The sequence below is a fragment of the Quercus lobata genome, chromosome 4 (genome assembly GCF_001633185.2).
Source record: "Quercus lobata isolate SW786 chromosome 4, ValleyOak3.0 Primary Assembly, whole genome shotgun sequence".
Classification (NCBI taxonomy): domain Eukaryota; kingdom Viridiplantae; phylum Streptophyta; class Magnoliopsida; order Fagales; family Fagaceae; genus Quercus; species Quercus lobata.
Window position 1 is genome coordinate 5667207 of NC_044907.1, and position 13145 is coordinate 5680351.

The 13145-nt window shown below is 33.1% G+C and overlaps 2 protein-coding genes across 2 annotated transcripts; one reads left to right on the top strand and one right to left on the bottom strand.

The window, feature by feature from the left end:
- The first annotated feature begins 6360 nt into the window (after positions 1-6360).
- LOC115987536 (pectinesterase inhibitor-like) lies at positions 6361-7112 on the top strand. Its single transcript, XM_031111110.1, has one exon. The coding sequence runs from the start codon at positions 6485-6487 to the stop codon at positions 7037-7039; it is 555 nt and encodes a 184-aa protein (XP_030966970.1). The 5' UTR covers positions 6361-6484; the 3' UTR covers positions 7040-7112.
- A 90-nt stretch (positions 7113-7202) lies between these two features.
- On the bottom strand, positions 7203-8915 carry LOC115987535 (pectinesterase/pectinesterase inhibitor PPE8B-like). Its single transcript, XM_031111109.1, has 2 exons — positions 8645-8915; positions 7203-8298 (listed from the first exon to the last, which is right to left on the bottom strand). Exons 1-2 carry the CDS (start codon positions 8913-8915, stop codon positions 7607-7609), a joined length of 963 nt encoding a protein of 320 aa, XP_030966969.1. The 3' UTR covers positions 7203-7606.
- Positions 8916-13145: the final 4230 nt, after the last annotated feature.

Below are 13145 nucleotides of genomic sequence, written 5' to 3' on the forward strand. Positions count from 1 at the left end.
CATCTCAAAACAACCAGCAACATTATCAACAAAGAGAGAGTGAGATAGAGATAAGCCAACAACTGAAGTGTGAGGTATAGAAAAATCCAGTCGTGGGTTTGGATCATGATAGATTATCCATGGGTTTGGTGTCGTGGTGGTCGTTTGGGTGTTGGCTGGGTTTTAGTTCTAGTATTGAAGTTGAATTAGTGATTGGGTTTCAAAGGTGGGTTGAATCAGCATGTGTTGCTAAATCGGCGTTGTGGGTTGTTGAATCGGTGTGGCTTGCTGAATTGGTGGTGGGTTTTTTAATCGATTTCGGTGGCTAGAGCTTGTTTGAATCGATGAGAATGGTGGAGACAAGGAGATCATTAGTGGTTGCGTTTTGTGTGGGTTTCAGCTGTTGATTTTTGCATTTTTAATCATTGTGGGTTTCAATTATTGCGATTTGAATCAATGGTTGGAGCTTGTTTGAATTAATGTGGAGAGTGGTAGAGTCGTGGAGATCAGATTGGTGGTGGGTTTTCTTCCTGGGCTCTCAGATTTTGGACACCCATTTGCCCCATGTTCTCATTCGGACCCCAATTCGCACCATCGACATCAGTAACCTCAGCTCCACTGGCGATGACGCAATGAACCAAAACATCATCGAAGAAACCAACCACATCCTCGCTGAGATCCGGTCTAACTCCGACGCATCTAACCTGGTCAACGAACCTAAATTCTTCTTCAGCGTAAATGACACCTTCACTCTCGAACCTAAGATCTCTACTTGGGACCAAGACCGTAAAACCAGGTTAGATCAAAATCCTGAGTTCCCTAACCATATTAATGGTAAGCCTCATATCTTGCTCGTTACTGGGTCTCCTTCCTAAACCTTGTGATAACCCAATTGGTGACCATTACTTGTTGAAAGCTATTAAGAATGAGATTGACTATTTTTTGAAAGAGCGTCGGTTAGAATGACATCAACATCAACAAGATCTTTGTCTCTGTCTCTAAAAGAAGAAGAAGAAGAAGTAATGGTTCTATCAAGGAGGCGTTTGAAATTGTACTCTTCTTCTTCTACAACTCTATAACCCAAGCTCTTTCAAAACCCCATAACCTAAGCTTTTTGATTCATGTTATGTTTTGGTGGTAGAAGTTGTTTTTTAATGGAAAAGCCAATAGGTGGGTAATAGAGTCCTAACAGAAGCAACCTTAGGTGGGCAAAGTGTAAATGATTGAACCACGGGTAGGCAAAGTGAAAACAGGTCATACCATAGGTGGGTTTACTGTAATTATCCCTATTTTTTACCTAAGTGACTGAGGAAGTCATCTCGATTTTCACATTGACCATTATAAATAGGTCACTTGACAACAATGTTTGAGATATTACACAAAGTAATAATGGAAGAACAATGTTAACACAAAAGACAAATAGAAAATAGATAACTTAGATGCACTATATCATTTTCCTTAGATAATATTTGCCCCCCATACTATTGTAACTTAAGGGTTATCACAAATTTTTCCCCAAGATACAACCAAGATGTTGGGTTCTACAGATAACAATTCTGGAGAATGACTACAAGATTTATTGTATTTCTCTCTAACTTACTATCTTGTGTTTCAAGTGAACATAAGCCTCTATTTATACCTATAGGGTTATTTTATCAAAAAGCATATATGGAGAGTTAAAATGTTTCATAAAACCATTAACAAGACTTGAAACCTCTTCAATCTTTCTGAACAGTCACCAGAAAATTCTGTTTCATGATTTTCAATCGGTCGAAAATTACTTTCAATTGATCGAGTACTCTTTTCGATCGGTCAAATAGGAATCAAACAGCGATCGAGACATCCAGAAACTCCAGGATTTTTTCTTTACCATTTTCAATCAATCCAGCCAAAATTTTGATCGATCGAAAATACTGTATTTCTAATTTTCATTTAGAAAATTCCAGAACTTGAATTTTCACTTTATGAAACAATATTCTTCAAACTCAAATATCATTATTACAACTATAGGGACTGGGTTCGAGCACTTCTCCTGTTGGATGAGTAGACTCAAGCCCAACTAGTCCAATACAATAAATTTATAGAGAATGGGTTTAAGAACTAGATCTTAGTCAGGATTACAACAACTAGACACGGTTATGTATGAATTGAAGAATAAGGATATAGACCAAAGTATGAAGTTCTATCCTCGAGCGCTTTGTCCGAGGAACTTAGTGTTCTTCTTCTTTCTTCAATGCTAGGTTCCAAAGGCTTCTAGGATCATGCAAATTTCTCCCGTATTCTCCTTTTTTCTCCATCCTGATTTTTGATCCCTCATTCTTGGATGATCTCTCACATTATATATCTCTTTCCAGTCGATCTTGGCCCTCCATCTGTTGATCATGCAGTTCATTACTCGAATGCTCGTCCTATAAGCCACTTTCCCAAACCCTCTGTGAGTTGCGGCAACCAAGACCGCACTGTTCAGTAGTCATTTCCTCATTAATGCGGCTAGAACGTTAGTTGGGTGCATTCAATGTGGAGGTGACAGCTTCTCCTTGAATTGCTTCTATACCATACCCCCATGGGTGCCCTACTGTACTTGTCCTTTTTCTGGGGGCGCTCTGGGAGGTTGCCTTTGACGGCGTGCCATTCTTTCCTCCTGGGATTTAGGATGCCAAGAACAGGATCATCCTCGGCAACGTTTCTAGGCTATTTAGGCTTTCTTTGTTCGTCCTCGGCCATTTCTCCCTCCTCGACATGGGCCTTGGGCTTAGTATAAAGTGGGCTGGGGTTGTCAAATTCTTTGGCCCCACAACAACCTATCCATGTATATACCTATATATACAACAAACAAGATTAAGAATTAAATGGACACTTCTCACAAAATTAAACCACAATTAGAAATTAATTTTGGATTTTAATAGCATATTAACTTATATATATATACACACACACACACTAGCCAAGAGTTTTGGGTTCATTTTGCACCTTAAGTAGTTTCAAGGAAGACATCCAAAGTTCAAATCTTCTTCTCCAACCATCCAACTAATAAAAAACAAAAAGATAATTGTAAATGAACCCTATCCAATGCCTCAATACCTTTGAAATAAGTCTATATACCAACCAAAAAAAATAATCAACAAAAGATTTGAAAATGATATTAGTGATGGGCTCATATGAGAGCAGTAAAAACTTGCTAATGCAATTGTTGTGAAAAATATTGCATCAGTGACGTTGTTCATACTTTTCGTTCATAGGTGCAATTTTTTCTAGGTGAAAACTACTGACCAATGGTGGCTTTTAAGGCTCGATGATTTTGCTCTGAAATAACAAGAAAGAAGATGCACCGTATATATAAGTTGGTGGATCTTATGATTTTGTCAAAAGGAACCATGTTTGTGTTAATATGGATAACGTTTCACATTGTTTAAATCAATTTTAAAGGTAAAACAAAAATGTAAGGCCAAATGATATGCCACACGCCACATACAATTGTTTGAACAACATGCTTTTGTTTTCCTTTAGAAGTTTGAATCTTCATCAATGATTCAATATATAGTTTTTTTTTTTTTTTAATCTTTTTTTGAGAAGGAATCAGTGTATAGTTTTTCTTTTTGATGGAATAAATCAGCGTATAGTTTTTTTTTTTTTTTTTTTTCAGAGAGTTTCAACTTATGGCATCTACTGCTGATGAAAGTTCTTTATAATATGACCCAGACACTAATCGATTTTTAGTATAGACGGAGATTGAATTCCAGATCTCTTATTCAACTATTACAGACTTTACTAGTTGAATTAACTGGAACCCACAAATCAGTACATAGTTGGTTACAGGGGTGGCTTGATGCATTTAGGGGCCTAAGACGAAAATTGATTATATTGTTTTAGATGCAAAATTACTACTAATAAACATGAACAACGTAAAAAAAATTTTTTTTTTTTTTTTTTTAGAAATTTTATAGACATAAAAAATATGAAAAAACTTTTCACACTTGTTGATGTGGCAGATTGATAGTGGTAAGTAAAAGAGTGTAGTTAATGGTGGACCTAGATGAAAACTAGTAAAAGTTTACTAACTCAACTCTTATTATTATATTATTTTTTAGAAGTGCAACATTCACAATATTTTTTATAACAAATCTTAGGTTTTAAGTTGTTTCTTGTTTTCTATTTGAAAACACCACTATAATTATTTTTTTGTCATCAATATCAGGCTGTAACAACCTATTATTTAGCATTTGTTGTAAATGTGTTGTGAAAAATATTGTGGACGTAACATTTTTCTCTCTTTTTTGTCTGTTTTTCATTTGATCAAAAAAATAGTATTTTATTTATTGATAGCATTATTAGTTAAAATTTGGGAGCCTTTTTTTTACTTGGGACCTTAGGTGACTGTTTCTATTGCTTTTACTACTCAGCTGGCCTGGTTGGTTACAGGTTTTCTTCACATTGACATAAACCATTGGAATAAAATAATGCCATAAATTGTTGCTACCTTATTTTCTTCTTAATTTATCGTTTAAAAAAAAAAAAAAAAAAACCTTTCCCGCCCACTTCAAGGACCAGGGTTTAAATCCTGACCTTTTAGTTTATCTGAGTAGGTAATTCCATTTGGCCAAAAGGGTGCTCGCGTAAATGATGAGTTAAACTAATTAATTTGTAAAATTATGAATTAAACTAATAAAACATATATAATTTGGAAAAAGCAAAGGACATTTTTTTGGCCAGTACAAGTGTGATTCAAATTTTTATTTTTTATTTTTTACAATTCAATATATACAATAGTAGGGGATTTGAACATTTTTCTCTTAATAAATGAGAGAATGTTAGTTATTGATTTATACGATTCTTAGAAATTCAAATCTTAATTAATTTAGCTTCATACCTTCAATATCTTGCAAAAACATGAATGGCTATACAAATATGAATCAAGCTCTTAAATGTTAGGTCTAAGAAAATTATTCTATCATTTTTTTTTTTTTTGTTTAAATCTATCAAAAAAATATCTATAGCAAATTATATGGTGCTTTTGAAGGAGTAATTATTCCGTATTTTGAGAAAATAAAGATATGGTATTTTCACTTTTCACATTATAATGTATTCTATTAATTAGATTTATGGTGGATCCATTATTCATGTGTAAAGGAGTACTATGTAAGCCATATTCTAGGAGAATCTAATAATTTTTTCTTCCAAAATTAGCAATTTGATATTTCCTCCTCTCATATAGATATGAATCCTACCACCTATGAATTTAATTATTGAGGGAGTATCACGTTGCTATACTTATAGAGTATATAATAATTTTTCAATTCCTTCCAAAGATAGCAATCTAGATCCACTCATGACACACCCATGAATTTACTTCTTCCTTCCAAAGTTATGATGTCATATGATATTCTCTCATCTCACATGGATGGTAGATCGATCTAACCATAAATTTCGTTATTGAGGTCTATTACTATGTGTTTTCTATTAAAAAAAAAATTTAAAAAAGAAAAAGAAAAATCTATTATTATATAAGAGATAGAAATCCTCCCACCTCTAAGTACTTTCACATTATTTAAAAGAAAAAAAATAGTACCGTGTGATTGTATGCCTTTGTTTGTTTTGAAATAAAATATTTTTAATTCTAAAATATTTTTAGATAATTGGTATGATGAGTAAAATTTTTCAAACAAACTATCAAAATCGATGAACTAGCCATCAGAGTTGCTAGTATACTATAAAAGGAGGGCAAGTCAGATAGGATATAAAAAAGAAAGATAAATCGTTTCAGAAGGTTTTATTTATAATAAAATGAACCTCATAAGTCACCCTAAAGAAAAAAAAATCCTGGTATTATGATCCAAAAACAAAAACAACAATAACATCAAAAGCGATGGTATGGTGAAGAGAAAATACTTCTCTTATGTCAACATTACCACACCCTTATGATTTTAACAAGATAATGACATAGCTTATGTGAAGTCGGTTTCAAAAGTCAGCTTGGCGGAATGATATTGAGTCGAGCTGATCACCTCAAAATCGATCCCTTTGTTTAAGCTGCCCTCTTAACTAGGGGTAATTATAGAAACGTTTGGCTAAGAATTCAATAGTCGGAGACATTATAACTTATAGGATTTGGTATGAATGTCACCTATTGAAATGTTTTATCCTTTTTTTCTCTCTCTAGATTGCCCCTCCTTTACCATGGTTGTGTTAATATTTCATACCACCTTTTTTGTGTGTGTGTGTTTTTTTATTCAATTTTTTTTTTTTAAAAGAAAGGAAAAAGAATTACCCCTCCTTTTATGGTACAATGCAATTGACACTTTTTTTCTGGCACCAATTGACGCTAATTATGTGCCTAAAATAAATGGTTTCTCTTCCTAACAGACCTAATCAAGCTGAATACACCTCCTTAGTAAGCATACCCTCAGATTTCTTGTCATAATTGTCCCATTTTGAAAGAATAACAACTCCTACATAAGCTTCCCTCGAAACCCTATACATCAAACCCAAAAATTGTTGATAGTAAAGTATGAAAGAAATGGCCCCATCCATTTGTGCCTCCTTATTGCTCTCTCTTATGCTAGCAATCCTATTGATTTGCCCAACAAGTGCACGGCTAAGTGTGAAGGCTGATGAAGGTGTGCTTCATGATATTTGCTCTCCCCATAGAGATCCTCCCTTTTGCTTGAAAGCCCTAAAATCCGATCCTCGAACAGTCACAATCGACCTCGTTGGCCTTACCAATATTTCAATCCACTTAGCAGAAGTTGCTGCTAATAAAACCTTTGCCTTCATTGGCTTACTCGTCAATAAAACCTCGGACCCCAAGTTAAAACCGCAGTATGAATTCTGCCAACAATTCTATGAATCTCTTGTTGGCGATATAGAATATGCAAAGGATGCATGGAAAGGTGGTGACTACTTTACTGTAGTTGTTGCAGCTGATAGTTGCCTCACTTCAACTGGTGACTGTAGAGATGAAATAACAACTAATGCATCCCCCCTCCTACGAGAAAATAAAGAAGTGTCTTTTTATTGTGAGACATTTTTGCTTGTTTCAAAACGCCTATCAGGTCTTAGCTAAATCATCATGTGCATGTGGCCATGCAAAATAAAATATTTGATATTATCGATCACATTCTGATAAAAGGTAAAAATTTTGTCTTGTTTTCTTTCTCTTTATTTTAGTTACTTATTTATTTGTTGCTGAATTAGAAAGGAGGTTTCTGGTGGTAGTAAGGGTAATCCCACGAGTATTTGATTTACATTTATAGTTTTTAAGAGATATTATAGGATTTGAAACGTGTTTGCTCTATAATGACTGTTTTTTATCATTAATTTCTAGGATTTAATTCAAGATCTTTTATTTAACCATAAAAAAATTTTTACTAATTGAGTTAATTAGAATTTGATTTGAGTAGTCTTTTGAGTGAATATATACTCACAGTTAAATTGTTACCCCCTTATGGTTGTCGTTGCTACATTGCCTAACCAAAAGCAACCAGAAAGTATTAAAACTTCAAACACATTATGATATATATATGAACAAAAGCATTAAAGCTACGAATACTATTGCTATCATTTGGATTGCATATTAAAGTTCTAAACACGTTTTATTTATTATTATCATAGTTTTTGGTAATACATTTGTTTAGCCTACTAATCCTCCATCGAACGGTATACCAGTGGAAGGCAACCATGTGTTGCCAAGGAGAAACTGATCAACTGTGTAATTTTGAGCTTGAGTTGAATCTAAAATATGAACACCTGGCCACTTGACCCGCTTGTCTGTGTTTGCACCTGGCCCAGTATTGTTGTACTCTCCATAAAACAAAGTGGATTCAAAGGCTGGATTCCACCTTAGCCACCCTTCTGGCCTTATGATGTTGCTCATGTATGATTGCAAAAATACAGTTCTTGAATATGTCTTCCAAGGTCGACCAAGGTATGTAGGAGTTGGGTTGTTTGAAGAAATTAAATCTGAATCCCCAGATATAGTGCACATATGGAAAGAAAAGCCACCTGTGGCATTTACTTGTTCTCGGCCTTCAGCTGTGATAGTGTTGGATTGTCCTGGCGAAGCTTGTCTTGGAAGAATATCACACTTTTGAAAGACTGCGGTTGCATCACCAAAGATGAAATCGACAGTGCCCTTTATTTGGCATTCTCTATAGAATTGGCGATTTTTGTGTGCGTATAATGAATCTTGGTAACCACTTATACCACAACGATAGAAGACTGAATAGTCAGAGTCTGATCGAAGTGCCACAGCTTGGCCTCCTTCTGGCCCTGCAGTGTTCTCAAATGTCATGTTCACTGCTATGAAGTTTTTACCATCAACACCTGCACAACAGAATATACAATATGAAAATCTTAGAATAAACAATGTTTTGTAATATTGTATATATAAACCTTTAGTATCTTCTCTTAGTCCTTGCATAAGCTTAGTTTTTAGCACTAATGGTGCTTGGCCAAATTAGTTTTACCTTGTATAGAAATCGGTTTGATGCACAAAATACATAAACATATTTATATTTTCAAAACAAGGAGTTAATTGTTCCTATATATATATATATATATATATATATATATATATTTATACACCTTTTTTTTTCTTTTTTTTTTTGATTTAGGATTAATCTTGCATTGAGAGAATATAATTATAAACATATTGATATTTTTTAATTACCGAATGTGGCTGATCCATATGTTCTCCAGCCAGTGGTGTTGCTTCGATTTCCTGAAATTATAGTCTGGTCGATACCATCCCCAACCATCATCATATTCCATTTGTCACTTGGAATAGACACGAATTCCCTATAGGTACCTTTCTTGATATAAATTACAAAACGTTCTGAGCTTTTAGATGGCGCAACTTTTACTGCATCCATGATTGTCTTGTAATCACCAGACCCATTAGAAGCCACTGTAATGTTGACCGAAATCTCACTTGCTTCCATGGGTTTCCAGTCAAGTGAAGTAAACCAAGATTGAAAACCATCATCAACTGTCTCATTAGGTAATTGTTGCACAGAAGCCAACTGATTGGTAACCAATATGGTTACTTTCTCTAAGCTCATTGCTATGCTTTCTTTCAAGATGATACTCATGTTAGTGCCAACAAGTTCATCATTGCATGTGGCAATATTTGTGATGGCCGCACTCAACCATGTTTGGAGATCAAACTTTAGATTACTGGTGCCAAAATCTGTAATTGTTATGGAACTTTACATGTTAGTATATCTTTTCTTGTAAAAACAAAAACAGAAACAAAAGCTCATGTCAATGAAAATTTTCTAATTGAGCAGTGCCGTCATCTATTAATTAAAAGTGTAGTTTTGGTCATTTGCAGTTTGATTCATTTTAGTAGCTTTATCATGGTTTTCAAATTATTAAAAAAAAAAAACAAAAACAAGAACAAAAAAATTCCCTCATTATTGAACAATTAAGAATTTTCAAACACTGAAAATATAGAATTGCTAAAGATCAACTGTAAATAAAATAAATTACCAAGTAAAATCCATGGTGTACCCTTGTTAAAATAACATTATTCAAATAACGATTTATCATCTTATGTAATTGTAAGAAAATGGTGTGAACAATTCTAGAAAACAACGTCAGTTTTTTTTTTTTTTTTTTTGACAGCACAAAATCAATTTTAAGGCTTGTGGTTTTGAGTCTATACATGTGGTGAGACATAAAAGGGACCATGATAAACATGAATGCTCCTTTATTTTGTATGAACGATCTATAAAAGAACGTTACGGTGGCCACCTTGATGACCCGTGAGGATCAGAGATTCAGAGGATATTATAGCCAAAGATTGCAGCGGAGACTATATAACAATTTTTGAGACACTATCAGCCATCCAAAAATATACAAAGGATAGTATATATGCATGCTTCTTTAGTTTTCCTTTTACAAAGGATTTTTGTTCCAATGCTAATATTCATCGTTAACATGTCATGGTTTTATGCTGCAAGCTAATAATTATTGCCACATTTACATTAATTTCCTTTTGGCATTATAGATTCCAATACTATTCTCCTTTTATTTTTATTTTTGCCAACCTTCAAAAAAAAAAATTTTGTTAGAACACAATTGTTACCAAATAGAAACAGTCCAAGTATATGTTGTCACATTAAGGCTTATAATCTAAATAAACACCAAAGTAAAAATAAATAATTATATATAAATAAAAAATAAAAAAGAGTAACTAATATACATGCATGCATACGTGTACCATGTGGATTCTGAAATTTGGTAAGGGACCAATCTAGAACTTCTTGAGTTGAATCCAACAACTTAGCACAATCAGAGAGAATGTTGGAGAGCCGAAAATCTTTGACAAGATTTTGAAATTTTGATATGGTAGAGGTTGTATTTTGAAGAATACTCATAGCTAAGTTCAATGAATCTTTGAAGGTAGGAGAATCAACATCCAACTTAAAACTATTATCATTAGAGCTCTTGCATGGGTTGGAAGAATAAAGGAATATAAGTAAGATGACGAACAACTTTAAGACAGAAGCCATTGATGAAGGTGAATAGAAATAAAAGAGGAAGAAAGTTCTAACAAGGAGGAAGTAGAGAATGTAAGAAGAAAAGAGAAATTAGCCTACATATATAAAGAGGTAGGTACATTAGAGGTTAAGATATCATGTAAATTTCATATTTTAGTTTTTATTTCTATCTAAGAGGTGGAATACATTGTGTTATGTCAATGGTTCATCCTATCGATGAGTTTGATAACTAATTTTGTTTACCAATGAGATTATAAGGATGAGTTAATTATGGTTTTTTTAATATAATAATAGATTTGTATATAACCTATTTATTAGTCATAGGATAAACCAACGACATAATAAATAGGTCAAATGCATGTAGTTCCTATGACTCTAAGTGAATTAGCTTGAATGTGACAATTTCAGAACAATATATATCTAACGTGTCAAGGCCACATAAAATCTTAGCTTTCTATTTTTCATAATCGAATAAATCTTCTGAGGAGCAACCTATGATCTCATGATTAATTTAGTACAGATATATTGATTAACAAGTAATATTGAGTTGGTCAAAACACGCCAAGATAGATAATATTGTTCACATATTAGCTTGTTCCCTGGGTTTAATAAGTTTTTTTTTTTGGAGAAACAGATTTAATAAGTTAAGTAGGCATTCTCTTCAGATGTTTTATTATTTTTTTTTTTTCCTAATATTTATGAGGACATTCGTGTGTATACGAAGTGTTAGATACTTGGCTTACAAGATTGTTACCATTTATAGTGTTAGGTACAAGTTTTTTATATCTAACATGTCATGAAATTTATTTTTTTCCTTTTGCATAGAGAAATTTCACATTATTGTCACTTGCATGTTTTACAAGATGAACATGGCTTGTGCCTAGAGCAAGAATGCATTAGACACAGTGGAATTCAGAGTGTCCATAATTAGACACGTGTTTGAATCTTAATGTGTCCAATATACAGTGATGACTGGACCCAAGTTTATCCCAAAATATTTTCTTTGAACTGTTCTTGTATAAGCATAAAATGTAAATCACTTTGAAAAAAGTGGCAATGATGGACAATGTAGACTTTTACTGTTGGAGTGGAGAGGCTTGGGTTACAAGTTACAATCTCTAAAATTATTTCGTTACAGGCCATGACACACTCCCAACAATGAAGCATTAAAATGTTAAACTAGTAAAAATGGTCTTATTATGGTCCTTGTCTTCATTTTGAAGTATCATGCAACAAATTTGGACACGGAAAAAATTACTCCTATATGGATGTATTATTGTGTAAATAATTTTCTTGGGAGAATGAAAAATGATTACATAATTAAAAATCCCAAAACAAGATGCGAGTTACCTACTTACACCTAGGCAAAAAAAACTATAAAGTTTCACTATTTCTTAGGATTGGCTTTGGGCTTTTCTTGCGCAACTTAGATGGAGGACGAAGGGGCTCGCAAAAACACCCCTCACTCACAAATTGCAAATACCTATTATATCGTCATTTTTTTTTTGGAGTCATGGGGCTATGTCTTTATTTAAAAACAGATACTGCAATTGTTAAGGGTTAATATCATCTTGGTAATTTTACTGTGCAAAGTTTGAATTAGAATGAATCACATTAATTTTTTTAATTTCCCTTTCACTTTTTGCACATCATCATGCATTCTCAATCTAATGTACCAATTATATTATATTGTACTATTAGTATTAATATATCTCCATTAGAAGGTATGTAAGTGTATCATTTCAGTGAATTTTTATTTCTATTTTTTATTTTACATCTTACTTTTTTCAATTTTTCTAGCGTACGATATTTAAGTTGAATGTAACTATTCTTTTGCATATGGGCATAAATTTTCAAGAATTGTTTTTAGTGGAAATTGGAAAATCTTAGCTCAAAGAACATTATTAACTTGTATTTCTTGAATAAAAAGGCTTAATTTCTTTCAATTGACTAAGTTGGAGTTTTTATAAGTCAGATTGGATTGGATTTGTAGTATTTTCAAATCAACCCATCCTTTTTGTGCTGAGAAATCTCCAAGCTAATCCAATTCATGTTATCTTTAAGCAACCCAACATGTGAGAATTGGGTTAGATCTAATAAAAATAAGTGTAAAATATCATGTTTATCCCTAAATTTTTACAAAAATTCGTTTTTCATCTTTAAACTTTACAAAATGTTATACTTTTTGTTCTTTTGTTAATATCTGTTAGTTTATGTCCTACGTGGCTCAACGGTATGCTGACATGGCATATGAGTTAAACCAAACCATTTAATTTTAAAAAGTATGGACACTTGGCATGCAATTATTGGCACACGTGGATTACATATTCCATTGAGACAAAAATACCCCCTCACTATCTCAGTGGAGCTTTATGGTAAAAATCAAATATCCAACAAGTATAGCTCTAAACCAAGTTCTTAAAATAAATAAAACAAATTTCTTCTATGACACCGTAGTTACTAAAGCAGTAGCAGAGAAATCCATGGCCATAATCTCCTTCAAGTTCAAGCATCCCTTTAGTTCTCTGTGCGTGTCAGTAAGTATTTGGTTTTTGCTTTTTATTTATTTCAGAAGTTGCGCAATTGTGTTGGATATGGTATTAAGGTAGAACTTTGTGATCTGGGTTTGTGAAATGATAACTGTTCTATACTTCTACTGGTTATTTG

Bases quoted from the DNA above. Each gene is read 5' to 3' on its own strand.
- LOC115987536 (XM_031111110.1), top strand. From the start codon at position 6,485: ATGAAAGAAATGGCCCCATCCATTTGTGCCTCCTTATTGCTCTCTCTT.
- LOC115987535 (XM_031111109.1), bottom strand. From the start codon at position 8,915: ATGGAAGCAAGTGAGATTTCGGTCAACATTACAGTGGCTTCTAATGGG. The intron at 8,299-8,644 runs GTAATTAAAAAA...TCTGTTGTGCAG, and splicing joins ATATGGATCAGCCACATTCG to GTGTTGATGGTAAAAACTTC.